We start from the raw sequence: 14571 nt of genomic DNA on the forward strand, positions 1-14571 counted from the left end.
ACGTGAAAGTTAGTAAGTTCTGTCAACAATATTTTTAAATAAATGATTTTTCTTTTATGGTATTGCTGGCAGTTTATGGGTGGATCGCTGCACTTTGTTTGTTGTTTGGTAGAAGAGTACACTGAGACAGGCCATCGACAGGGGTACACCAGTTAAAAATACGCCTCACAGTTAAAAATAATAGCTGAGAAACATAAGCAAGATTATCTGTTTGTTTAATATAGCAAAAAGTAATTTGGCTAGCCATGGCCAAGTGTGATGTGAAAAATAAACCTTGTGTTTGTTATAGTTCTATTGTATCCCAAGGTTTACCTTTACCAAGCGAAATACACAAGTCTCTGGGTTCAGGTTGCAATAAAAAAATTGGTTGAGTTTAACTTGTAAGGTGCCATGGAGGTCAAGACGTAAAAACAATGACAATAATCGATAACAGATCATGTCGTCACTACTATACATTGTAGTAGTCAACTTCCGGGAAGCATTACTCAGACCTGCTTGCTTGCCACCAACTGAAACTCAGACTCGCAAACAGTACCAAATATACTAAACTGCTAACACTAACTTTGACAGGTTAACATTTTTAGTGTTAGTTAAAACATATTCCTGTAGGGCAAATTTAACTAGATGACCGGTGAGCTGCACTTTCGCTTTGTTGTAACTGCGTCATCTTATTTCCTGTTGCTCTTCATGAGGTAACAACAGATCAGAAACTGACTGAAGACAACGTTATTCGCTCATCAAAAGTTTCGCTAAAGCTACGAGCGTTTCTTACACCAATGCAACTAAAAGACGCACAACAAGTTTATTGTGGCAATATAAAATACATTTCATCACGATAAAGCAAAAAACACGATTGGAATAAAACTCTCCTAGCTTATTTATTCGACAAGCGAGCGGTTGGGTTATCATAATGGCGGCGGCGAAAGACACAGAAAAACTAAAGTTGAATATATCTCAATCGAACGTTAGAATATGCGGCAAATCATGATATTCATGCTGTACATTCACTTAACTGGCAAAGTAAACAACAATTTACAGAAAACAAATACAAAACAGAAAAGCGCAACAAAAGAAGTAACATGCAGATAAAAAAATCCGTATGTAGCGGCGAGGGCAACTAGTACGGTGGTGATGATGTTAGTGAATGGTAAATAACATTTCTTTCGCCTGCACCAGATATAGGTTATTTTAATTGGTTAGTAGTAACATCTGCACCAGAACATGATGATGAGCGTTATAGATATTGATGCAATGCAGGTTTGGGCAAAAGCATGTTTTCACCACTTAATTACCTAACCGCGGATTCGTGACAAACAATAGGGATTTAGAGATTCTGCATTCGACTCATAATGAGGTCCGTGGAGACACAAATGCTTGTCGAAACTCGCGGAAAACACGACTCGTTGTAAGTGCAGGTAACGTGAAATTTACACACAAGTCCGGCATACAAAACTCGAAGCGAACGAAAGTACCAAAATTGAAGAGGACACAGGCTTGCAGATAGGAGGCTTGTGCTGGCGACATGGCAGGGACATAGGGTGGCGGTGGTCGATTGCTTTCTGTGTGGGTTGTAGTCCGAACGATTCACCAGGCAATCCGCCGTTAGTCAATCACATTACAAATCGGTGGAGGGGATCGATGCCGTCGATTTCGGGGTTTCTTGGCTGACAGGTGACGCTTCTTTGGCCGACGAGTACTTGTCGTTAACGTACGAAAAGCTTTTAAAATCTGATTGATCGATGGCGCTGAGCGCTTGCTGGGGGATCGGCGTAAAGCGTGGTGTCATCCGAGTAAAGTCAGAATCAAAGTTTGCTGTGTCGTAAGGGTTTTTCTGCAATAAACACAAATCCATATTTCAAAAATCAATACCTAAAAGAGAATAGATTTTTGGAAAAGTTCAGAAAAATACAAATCATGTTTGAATACCACCAAACGGGCCCTTGATAGGTCAAATTTGTGTCGGGACTCCTAGTTGCAAAACCTAAATTAACCTATAATTTAAAATGGAAATGAAATCTCAGGCCTTCACCAGCTAGAACTAGGGTCATGCACCACCATGCAGCGCATAGTGCAACTCTGATCATTTTTTGCCCCAGGCACTTCTTTTTTTACAACTGCAATAACGCGTCAACCAAAGGGTCGTGAAGAACCATAACCAGCACATCACCTTTTTTACCAACTTCTGTTTCGTGTAGTAATCTACAAATGAAGCCTACCATATTCGGTTTGAAGGGCGGGGTAACTTTCTTTTCCTCTAGATCGCTCCACTTTACAGTTGCAAAGAATGGATGCTGGAGAATGGCGGGTTCACCAGCCGATCCGCAACCCAACCGCCGAGCTGGATTTTTAGTCATGAACTGAAAGTAAGATGATTAATATCGATTAGGGAAGGACGTTTAACAGACAGCACTTCAAAAAACTGAACGGGTAATTTGATCGTTCTTTCACCAGATGTGCACTAACCACATAACATAAAAAGGCAACCTCAATAGCTTGGTTAAGGTTGCCTATTCCATTTAAATGCACTATTATATCTCACCATTTCCAAAACGTTCACAGCGTTTTTGGTAAGCCAGACGGGGTATAGAACGTCATCGTTCATGATCGACTCAAATAAATCATCTTCGTTGTCAGCTTCAAAGGGTGGTTGGCCAGCCAACATCTCATACATAAGAACACCAACTGCCCACCAATCAACTGACACGCCATAATCCAATTCTTGCAATATCTGCATCACATGAAAACACCCTTGGGATTCAGGTCGTTGTGCAACCAATGTCTTTTATCATAGGCCAAAATGTTTGTGAAGGGCAATGTTTATCAGTAGTTTCTCTCCTGGGTTTTTGTGCTTTTACTACAAATGCAAACAACGAATAATGTGCTTGTTTAACCAAACAAACTGTTTGGGTGCCATATGGGACAGATGTTTGTTTTTTTGCCTTAACACATCAAGAATTTTGTTAAATATAGGGAAAATATGTATTTTCATTAAAATTAAATTGAGTTTTGATCAAAGGTTAGTATGGCTTCAAACGGAAAAGGGCAACATGTTATTGTCAGTTCAAACCTTGCGCCATCAATAGTATTTGATCAAGTACAGATGTACATTTTGTAAACTTACAGTTTGGGATACAATGGCTTTTGTATTATTTTGTCACATGGATATATGTTTTAGTGTATTTATATGTATTTTTTTAAGAATGCACTGTTTTTTTATTGATTCCGGATAAAACTAAAACAGATTTAAAATGCAAGTATGGGCAAATTAAATAGCATCCAATAAGTCCATTTAGGTGGCTATAAAAAAAAAACATTTGTAGAGGGTGAGTAAGCAGTGCAAGTCACTGGTGGGGAATAAATGCATGACAGTGATGCAATACATTATTACACACTAATGAATCATTTCACGGATAGGAGTTAATTATTTACCAAATTTTGAATACAAGACAGCATAAACATCTGTTGCTGAATATTTTTGTGTACTATAGCATAGATAGGTAGAGAGCATGCTGTACCTCTGGAGCAATATAATCTGGTGTGCCACAAAACGTTGTTGCCAAGTTGCCGTCCCTTACACCTTCTCGACACATACCAAAATCTGCCAGTTTACAGTGACCTTCCTGGTCCAGTAGTATATTGTCCAACTTGATGTCTCTGTGTATTACGTTATGTCAGTCATTACCAAGCTAACACCTGTGGCAAAAAAACCTTACCTGTAAACAATTCCGTTTTTGTGAAGAAACATAAGGGCTAATATAACTTCGGCAGCATAAAACCGCGATCGATCCTCAGAAAACTTCCTGGATTTTTGTATTTGAAACATCAAATCTCCTCCACCAACATATTCCATGACGAAAAAAAGTCGCTCCTAAAAAATAAATTTATTTAACTGGTATATATAGCTTTAATAACTAAAATTTTATCTTAATACCTTGGTTTGGAAACAAGAGTGCAATGATGTGAGAAAAGGGTGTTCCAAAGCCAAGACACGCTTTTCAGTCAAAGTACATTCAACATCATCATCTTGACTTATCACATCTTTCTTTAGCACTTTAACTGCAAATATTTCCTTGCTTGCCTTGTGTTCAGCCAACATTACCTAAACGTGCAGTAAATACCAAAAATTACTTCAACCATTTTACAAATTGAGTGAATATCTTTTGGGTACTGAACCTTGCCAAAACTTCCTTTTCCGAGGACTTTAATAAAATGGAAATCCGAAACTTTAATAAGTTTTTTATCGGAGTCACTTGATGTTGAGGCAAGTGGTGTTCGAGCAACAGTTCCATTTCTTGTTTTATTTCCTAAATGAGAAAAGATATACATTTGAAGTTGGTTTACATATGACTTTGCATGCCTAAATAAAGTGAGTGTATTCAGTTTAAAAAAAATATTAAAGCAGTATGCATACGAATCAAAGGTAACTGTATTCAAATTATAGTACGCTATATGGAAAATGAACAATGTTTACAAATTTGACAAGTCACAACACAAGGCAGAATGATATCCATTCTAGTAAAATGATCAGGCTAATAAAAGTGAGTCGCTCTAAGTGAAGCAGCCCATGCAGGGTACGCAAATCAAATCATTTCCTGTTGCAGTGTGACCTCATCACTCTCAAGAGGACCAACAGCTGCCTCCGCCACAAACTACTTACTATGCAGGAACAAACTTTATTAAAACAGCTTGATGCCTTACCTGAAGGTGAACGATCTGATGACATTAATGCCTGAAATTTAAAAAGGTATAAAATATTACAGGGAGTTTAACAAACCAATGAAGAAAATGTCATAAACAGCGACACCTTTGAATCCTTTATTTGTTGGATGATGTCTGCAAGTGCTTTGTCATTAATCCCACATGTATTTGGAATATTTGCAGCACATCGCTTGTGTACATTAAGCTTGCATGCTAAAAAAATAATGTAAATTGAGTTGATGTAACTCATTTGTCATTGAATAATTTATTTACGCACAAACCTAAATTAATTACAAACAGGAAAAACTGCGGGCCATATGTAGTATAGTGGTATTTTCTTGTTATGTATATCATGACCAAATTTAACATATTTTATACATCTTTATATGACCATGTTATATTTCCTAAACAAACAAAAAATTTTAGCACATGACAACTACCTTTGCATTGCATGCCCTGAGAATACAATCCATACAAAAGTGACCCGCAATGATCACAAAACGTGAAGAAAGAATAATTATGAGATCGAAATTTGTGTGGAACATTGAAGTTAATTCTACCAAGCAGAGGGTCCTCCTTAAACAAAACAAGAATGATTGAAAATATTTGATAACACGGTAACATAAACAATGAAGGCATATTAAGAACTGCTGTGACTTACTGCAACTTCCCCCTTGCAACCTGGACATTTTCTTAAAACTTGAGTATGACATCGCTTGTGAACAACACACGTACAGGCTAAAAAACAAAAAAAATGCTTGAAATGTTTATCATAAGTACCAATTAGATTAGTTTCACTTTCAGAAGTACCTTGACATTGATATCCTTGTTTGCCAACAAGACCCCTAAAACAAAAATAAGATTACCAATTGGCCAGCTTCAAGCGGTTCATATGCATACTGAACTGAAATTTAATCAATAATTTACCATATGAATTCTTTGCAGTGTGAACAGAAAGTGGGTTGCCGAAGAAACGTTGCAAGAAATTTATGGCCGTTTACTCTGTGTATTCTTCTCCTTACAGCATTTCTTCGACCACGCTTACGATTGTTTTGCTTAAATTGTTGTTTAGGTTTTGCATTCATACCTGCAATGATAAAATTACACATTTTCAAGTACACAACATAAAAAACACCTGGAATTGCATCTTTCTTTATTTACCTTTTTGCAACTTAATGGAAACTTTTATTCTTCCAGTTGGCTCCAAGTCAAGCTAAAACATATTTTTAATAGAAATAAATACATAAACATAAATACCAAGTGATATTTCACATGACTTATATAAATTGTTTGATACACATGATTTTGGTTAATAGTTACTCTAAAATAGCAATTTTTTTCTAGTGGCCAAACAATCTCTCAACTAAAAACAGGCTACAACATAGGATTGAAACATGGCTAACTACAACCATCTGTTTGATATAGGTTTGCAAATTTTACCCACCCAAACATCTTTGTAGCCATTTTGTTTGTTTTCTTCAGTTATTTTGTCAAGGTGAATTTGAGCATCGGCAACAAAATGATCTTCACCAACTGAAGCATCATGAAAAACACGAAATGACAAAGCTCTTGCATGTTCAACCTAGATAAAAAAATATGAATAACAATTCTTGTTTACAATATTAGTGAACAAGTATTTCTTGTTGTGCAAAATAGTGTGGTCACAAAAAAAATGTCTCTTGACTTGACATTGCACTTTTATCTGTTAGTTTAGCAGAAAAACATTTACTACTCACATCGTCCTTAAACTCTTCATTCCAAACTGGGGCAAGTGTTTTAGCTTTTGTTGTTGTTTTCCCGATCACATTATCATCAACTGTGATTTCGACATAAGTATCAAGTGTTGATATGTTAATTCCAGGCAAGCGTTTACTGAAAGCGGTCGGTTTTAAGTCAACAGCCTCGGCAACAGAAATCCGAACTGATCCTGAGAAGCCTTCCATTACTTACATTACACATTGCCCAATAAAAATGTGATGTTTATGTGTATCTAAAATACAAGCAGCAGTTAAAACCTGTCTGAAAAAAAACTCAGCAATTACCGACAAACAAAACTTCTAATACTATAGCCAAACCCAAACTATTGAAATATCCGAGCTTGATTTCAATAATCTGCTATAATTCAAATGCCTCCTCTCTTCATTCAAATACAAACCATACATATATAGCTCTTTTACAAACATCAAGACTTTCTACTTGGTAATCTTAAAATCTTACAACAACTGCAGGAGGGTCCGTCAAATTTGATAAAGTATTTGACAAATTAACATTTTGTAAATTTTTCAACATACATACATTATACAAGTATATGCTAAAAGTTTAAAAAAGTACCAGAGAAAATGTAACCACATAAGGTAACTTGTTGTATTTTACTGTTCCTAAGTATCAGCAATAAGAGGAAACAGGATGAAATATATTATTTTCAATGCTCTATTTTATTTTCAGAGAGTTACCCACATTCCAAAGTTGTTGTGGGTTAACTAATATTTATTGCAATATAAATTTGGAAATTTGAATTACAATTGTTTCAACATTACCTTTCAAACACCCCTAATACTATCAATAAAGATGTACAAAATGTTGACTGTGATGATAATATTATTATGTTGTAATCAATAGTTTATTTTGCTTATGGGATAACACTAATGAAATGGTGGCAAGTTTTCATGCTATATAACACAATGCAAATTAAAAGGTCAAAGTGTGTTGTAATTTGGTAACAAGCAGCCGAAAATCTTAAATTTTTATTGCTACAGCAAAATTTTTTTTTATGGCTGCAACTTTTTCGCAATCAACAAAAAAATGCCCAAAAGTTCACTATAAATAGCTAACCAAAGGCCAAGAAAATAACTTGTTTCCAACTGACACTACAAAATGGTTTGAAAAACGACATAACCTGATTGTCATTTTATTTGGGTAAAAAATACAAGTTTAAAAACTACAAAAGCACTTTCTCCTTACTTTACTTTTCTGCACACTTTACATTTTAAGTTTGTTTATTTTTGTGGCACATTTTTTTCATTTTTACCTTAAAGTACACAATATGTAAGCAGAAGATCACAATCTAAACATAACAAACAGCAACACTGCACAACAGAAGGCTAACAATACAATACACATTTTTTGGTCTTCGCCGCCAACACAGCGTCGCCCAATACCGAACTTAGTATGGTACATACTGCCATCGCGTGGACAATGCAATTGTAATTCCCTAAACAGGAAAGTGTAAAATGAGTTTATTATTGGGTTGCTTAATTTAAGTGCCACATTTTACAAATATGTAAGAAAACTTATTTTATTTCATTCACAACTTAACGCAATCACTTGTATGTAATAATAGCTTTTGCAAATATTGTCAACCGCTGGATGACGCCAATTGCCTGACCTCATTCTCGCTAAAGTTGACTCGTGGATATTACACCAAATAACAGGCATTGTAAATGGAAAACTAGTCTTCTGTGTTCCAGTGCGAACATTTCCTGAGCTCCAGTTATTTTACGTAGGTTATTTTTCAGATCTGGCTGCCGCACGCATCTTTCACATTTAGCCTAAACTCCTTTGTGGCTTGGCATATTGAACAGACCAATTGCATCCGGGCGATGTACAGTGTACTATGTATATTTTATCTGTGAAACGTATATATTATAATAAAAATAATATATACTCTTGCGACCTGTTTTTAACCACAAAACACTGCTTTTAGACCGCACTTAATCAAATGTCAGTCATGCGCGACGACACCAAGGACGACCTTTCTGGTTAGGCCTATAGTTTTTTTTATCAACACCTCAAATGCCATTTTTATGCTCTATGGCTCGCGTTACCGTTACGGATCTCTTCATTAGAGATTCATGCACACTACGCAAGTGACTTGCAGGCTAACTGACACCTTCATTAATGTCAATGCGTAAATGCTTTCCAGTTGGTGATAGCCGGGCGGTTTGGGTCTTGGTCTCTTTAGGGCAGGGGTCACCAAACTTTTTTCACTGCGGGCCGGATGAGTGCTAATAATGATTCACGCGGGCCGCGTAGTTTACATGCATGCCCTAGCGCCGTCTTTCCAAACTTAGCCCGCGAGGCGTTTTTAGGTGCGCCAACCGGCTGTTAAACTGTATAATTAGTCTCATCTTACGAGCAATGCTTGTATATTACTCCACAAGTGACAAAAGAAGGCACTTGTTTGCGCACAATTAATACTTGTAGTCTTTTCTGTGACGTAACAAACTGGCTTTGGATCAATCCTGGGCGTCATAATCCGATGAAACTCGGTAATATCAATTCTGAATATTCCCACAGAAAAACTTTTGTAAGGAGTAGATTGACTTTTAATGTTACAAAGTTATCAATACAATTTGGCAACCTTAAAAATGTGGTCGCGGGCCGGATGAAATGACCTCGCGGGCCGGATCCGGCCCGCGGGCCGTAGTTTGGTGACCCCTGCTTTAGGGCATGCTTTACATTCTTACAGGTAACTTGATTTGTTTTGCCAGGTTGAAAATTTACGCATGCTTTTCTAGCCTACAAGCAACCAACCAATAGTATAAACTAGTGATGCACCGAACCCGCCTAAAAAGGTTCGGGCCGAAACCGAATATTCGGCCACAACATCCTGCAACTTAAATGTTGTAAGTTTGCATTTTTAAAGGCATTGAGAAATTTAATGGTCTGGTTCAAACATTTTTATATTTTACCCAAAAAATGACAATTGCTGTAGCCTACTTGCCCGGATACAGATGCACAACATAGAATATTTAAAACTATACAAAAATCGAAAAAGCTCCATTACTTCCAAACCAGTTTTATGATTTCCACTCTATTAATTTGTACCAATGATTTATGAAAAGTAATACGGCAAATAAAAAATTCATGTATTTGGCTCTTTTATATGTATTTCTGTTTTTTATTAAACTTTGTTTTATACGATTAAAAGTAAACAAAGTAAAATAATTGTTTGCTGTTTTTCAAAAAAAGGAATTACCCGGAATTGTTATATGTCCGTTAAGCAATAGTACTTAGAACTGAAGGTTCTTGTTTACATAAACCTCAAAACAAACTTTTAGGACACGACGCCCCGCCTACTGCTTTTTGAGAAACATCTAATAATTGACAGACGCTGACTTACAGCATTATTGATATTGTTTCATTTACGCATTTCCGTTTGGCACAACGAAAATACTACTGAAAACCAGGGGTCAGCAATTCTCGCTAGAGCACTAGACATGTCTCGCTAGTTTCGGTTTTAGTCGGGTAATATATTGCAGACCGACCTTCAATAAATAACTACATGTCCGTTATATCGACGCAAACTTTATTAAAAGATATTGGGTTGTTTTGCCTGTCTAAGTTGTTCCCAATGGGTATTTCGTATAATTATAGTCACCACCATATCGGCTGCTGTACTAAATCTAAAGGTTTTTAATAGACTTTTCGTTGTTCATCCGGCAAACATAAACAAGTCATCCGACGTTTCGACGTCCTATGCTGGGCGTCTTCATCAGGGTAATGTCAACTATTAACTCAAGTCGTTCTTGTAGCACCAAGAGAGCGAGACGATGAAGATGTAGTCGCCCCGTACGTCGAAACGTCGGATGACTTGTTCATATTTGCCAGATGAGCAAAGACAAGTCTATGAAACATGGCTGGTAACAATACTATATTCTGAAGTTATTTGGTTGCTTAAAAATACGTCTCAGTTTGGTAAGATTTGTGTTTATTCGTTTGTGTAATCTACATTCTACAACACTGGCGGTAAAACAGGTTAGGTTTTGACTTTTATTAACTTGTAATTTATCTTAGTATGCCACCAAATTTAACGGCGGCCAAAACGAAATCCGAAAATTTATATTTATGCAACGGTCAATGTACAGTTATAGGTCAAAAACTGTTTAAACTATTTCATAACCCTTTTGAATAGCAGAAATCAGACAGCAGGTAAATATCATGACCATGACTTCAATGAGCAAAATTCCAATGGCCACGCCCCCAGCAGCATAAAGGTAAGGGCGAATAACTGCCTCACATCCATCCGGGTACGGTTCTCCAAGTGGCATTGTTGTGGCCATGGTTGTTGCTGGTGCCAATGACGATGTTGCTGCAGATACAATTAATACTTTTGTAAGCACTTAAAAATGCCAAATTATCGCAAAATAATCAATGCGTTTGTAAAAAAATGCTGAAACAGAAAATGTCGCATTTCAGCACCAACACAAATACGTATATATGTGACTCACATACTTGCATGCATATAACGCCAACGTTCGTGCAACAAAATGTTTAAATTTACTGATATGAAAAACTCTTATATTAGGTTTTCTATGTTTAAGCTTAAAACTAGTCGTTTTAGATCCGAGACACGAAGAAACTGTTCAACTATTTCGAATAAAGTTTTTTTTACAGAACAGCTTATTAATTTACTAGCAGTTTGGGCGCTAGATGGCGGTGGGGGTTCGACTGTGGTGGTTGTTGTCTGGACTGCTACGGCTGCAACTATGGTAGTTGTCGCAATTGTAGTGGAAGCTGGAGGGGCCATTGTAGTGGTTGTCGAAGCAGGAGCTGATGCAACCGTTGTTGCTGGAGTCGTGGCCGTTGCGGCTGCAGTGGCAGTAGTGGAAGCAGCGGCGGCAGCGGTATCAGTGGTGGCGGTTGATGCTTGGGTTGAGGTTGTCAATGGAGTCGCCACTGCTGATGGTGTCATTGAATCTGATCCAACTTATGAGTGTCAAACCGGGATACCAAAACTATTTTATTTTAACTAGGGTATCAAATTATTTGCGAATTACATGACGGATACAACTGATGATAAAGCATAAAAATAACACCATTCACAAAACTCAAGGCAACTGTCAAAATTCGATTTTGAAGTTGTTTATACAATTCCGTTTAACTGAACAATTACAAACTGAAGTTAAATGCAAAATTTAAGTTGCTTGACTTACCCCCTGTAGTTGAAGAGGCAGACCTGCTCAAACAAAAATAAACATTGCCGTCAATTGCTGAAGTCCAGTTGCAACATATTTAAACAACAGATCTTACCTGCGTTTTACATTATGCGTTGTTGGGTAACAACTTACAGGAATTGTTTTGTAGTTGTTGGGACCAGTCACTCCACAGCAATGAAACTTCATTTCAAGAGCACTTACTGCCTGTCAGACAAGAGTTAAACTATATATTTTTTCTTGACATTGGTAAAAACGATTATTATTTACCGCCAGATAAGCTGGTCCGAACCTTGACGAATTATGATTCAGGTCGTATATCATCGTCTCCTAAAAACACATTTCCAATAAGATTTGTTTTATGATGTTAATGGTTTTGTTTACCTTTACTTGCTTGTACTTAACAAGACTGATAATGATGCCAACCATTTGCAAAATGAATATCAGGAGAACAAATGTGAGGTAAGTAATCAGCAAACATCTGTTCTCTCCCAGTGCTCCCCAGCATCCGAAAAAACTGTAAAAGATATGTTACCTTTGACGCAATAAATGTTTTGTTCGACTGTCATTTTTCGCGTGTGAAAGATTCCAAAACAAGGAACACTTATTTACAATTATGTGTAGGAAAAAGGGTGAAAGAAAGTTGGGTAATGTTTGAAACAGACAAAGTTTCTTCACATTCACCAACGACGTAAGCACTGCATATAGAGTCGTATCAATGGAAACTTTATGGTGGTAAATTTACATTTTTTACCAACACTTATCTCAAAACACACCAAATTAATTTGCGCAGCATGTCAAAACTTACGAAATCATGGCAAGAAACAAGCCCACAGCCATAAGAATGTACAGTCCATCCTTGAGAATGGGTGCGTTTAGGCTCATAATCATTTGGTTGAGTGTACTGGAGGGATTGAAAGCTTCATACCCAGCTGAAAACGATCAACAAAGAATCAGTGGGTGAAATTGATAGCTTCCGCAAGAAGTTTTTCACGCGCACAATGCAAAGCGTGTTATTCATCACGGAGCAAAATAATCGTGAAATTATAACATCAGGGCCTTTCAGTCCGTGATAGGGCCGGCGGTTGCTGTAAATGGCTGCCAAAAAGATGGTCGAGCCTAGGAATATCGCATTGAAACGAATAAATTCTTATGTCATGTCAGCTTAGGGATAGTTTTACACCATGTTGATATCCTAAAGAACATACTGTTTATACACAAGCTAAAAAACATGATTTGTTTTATCAAAAGTGGTCTACATTGATTCGGTGCTGAAAGCGATAAAGTTAACACGCGTAAAGGTTTTAACACGACTGTTCAAGACTAAACGAAGTTGATATTCTGAAATTAAGTTTATAAGAATGATATGTTAAAGGCAACAAACGACACGGTGATAACACGAAAAACTGATGTAATCTGTAGCCTATATCACTAATATAATTTTATGATTAAACTATAGACTTTATCTCACCAAATCCTGCCAACAACAATCCTCCGACAAAGAAAAAAAAGTTGAAAACAGCGATGAAATACTTCAGACATTTGCTGCCACAGCTGTCCATACTCAGATTTGCCATGTTTTTAAATGCCTTTTTAAATAAATTCTTCCGAATAATCTAAAAATATCGTTTTGTTAACAAGAGGTATCTGCTGGTTGCCTTCTCTTAACTGCTAACTAATGTGAGGGGCGGAGGCCAGTCCGCCTCTCTCATGATCACGCGCTTGCTTCCTCTGATTTGCGCAGTTTTTGGAGTCCGGAAGCTTCCAGCACGCTATCTGTGGGTTAACAAACGATTGGACACCAACAACAAATAAACTCTAAAAACAATGATAGTGCGTAAATAACGCACTCAGTGTATTAAATCGTGCTTGATAGAAAACTATTTCAAGAACTTGTTATTCGACTATCTTTAAAAAAATCTATAATACATCAGGTAGTTTTGATGAATTACAACTGTTTCCTGCAGTAGCACTGGTGCAGTGACGTGCTCCTACTCTTCTCTATATAGAACGCTTTTCGATGGAGTAAACAGCACACAAAAGTTGGGCGGTATTCAATGCAAATACCAAAAACGATAAAACTTCTATGTTCTATCCATTTTTAATTTGACTGCTAATGCTTTAGGATACAAACAACCCAAAAATGTCACCTTACTTAATAATAACAAAGACCCGAGATTCATCAAAGTTCATTCTGGCATTAAACAAAATATTTTATGTACAACATATCTAAATAGTTTAGGGATTCGTAAAATTTTGGGACATTCGGCAAACAACAAAAATGGTGAAAATAAATTTCAGTGATTTTAAGTTTTTGCCTGAAGCGATTTTTAAACTTAATTTACAGCAGCTGGTCAGTATAAGAGACTTCCCAATCTTTTACTTCGAAAGACAATTCTCGGGAAAGAACGTTTAGAATCCAAGGAAATTATTTGCATCCTTTTTAAAGTTCACGCAATGGATGATACCACGTTTAAATCCCAAATAAATTTTTCGCAGTTCATCTTTCAAACCATCGTTGTTTGCTCTTAGTTTGTTGTGTCATTATCAAGGTACACATACATGTCACAGTTTCGGTCGTTTTAGTAACAAGCGCAAAACCTACATACCCTTTATGTACGCTAATACTACTTGGGCTAAATTTGAACCAAACTTCAGTTCTATAGTAAATTGTTATTTATATGTAGGCTACAATCCGTATAGTCATTTCCTGAACTACTTTTCGTTTTCCAGTTGCAATAGCTTATTGTTGGGGTGGTCTTGTGGCAAGAACAAAAAAAGTTGTATTTGTGTTGGAGATAGCTACCGCCCTCTAAAGGACAATCAATTTCCTTTTTTTGTATGCACACATAAAATAACTACCGGGTTGTAAAAATATGTTAGTGGCCGTTGTGTGCTTCGATGCGCATGCACTTATTGTTATTTTTAAAGTGTGGGC

At 36.8% G+C, this 14571-nt stretch overlaps 2 protein-coding genes across 3 annotated transcripts; both read right to left on the bottom strand.

The window, feature by feature from the left end:
* Positions 1-783: 783 nt before the first annotated feature.
* On the bottom strand, positions 784-6708 carry LOC145215009 (calcium-independent protein kinase C-like). The gene is made up of 16 exons (XM_080083661.1): positions 6435-6708; positions 6143-6280; positions 5860-5911; positions 5626-5785; positions 5509-5543; positions 5360-5436; positions 5139-5274; positions 4805-4911; positions 4699-4729; positions 4174-4304; positions 3932-4099; positions 3714-3868; positions 3516-3654; positions 2540-2728; positions 2217-2357; positions 784-1831 (listed from the first exon to the last, which is right to left on the bottom strand). Exons 1-16 carry the CDS (start codon positions 6639-6641, stop codon positions 1616-1618), a joined length of 2082 nt encoding a protein of 693 aa, XP_079939787.1. The 5' UTR covers positions 6642-6708; the 3' UTR covers positions 784-1615.
* On the bottom strand, positions 6688-13288 carry LOC145215013 (tetraspanin-18-like). 2 transcript variants are annotated; one of them, XM_080083667.1, is made up of 8 exons: positions 13105-13288; positions 12442-12565; positions 12018-12150; positions 11904-11963; positions 11731-11840; positions 11634-11656; positions 11113-11397; positions 6688-10789 (listed from the first exon to the last, which is right to left on the bottom strand). In XM_080083667.1, exons 1-8 carry the CDS (start codon positions 13208-13210, stop codon positions 10584-10586), a joined length of 1047 nt encoding a protein of 348 aa, XP_079939793.1. In that variant the 5' UTR covers positions 13211-13288; the 3' UTR covers positions 6688-10583. The 2 variants fall into 2 exon arrangements, with proteins under 2 accessions (XP_079939793.1, XP_079939794.1); XM_080083668.1 differs by lacking the exon at positions 11113-11397.
* Positions 13289-14571: the final 1283 nt, after the last annotated feature.

Source organism: Phallusia mammillata, chromosome 2 (genome assembly GCF_965637545.1).
Source record: "Phallusia mammillata chromosome 2, kaPhaMamm4.hap1.1, whole genome shotgun sequence".
Lineage (NCBI taxonomy): Eukaryota > Metazoa > Chordata > Ascidiacea > Phlebobranchia > Ascidiidae > Phallusia > Phallusia mammillata.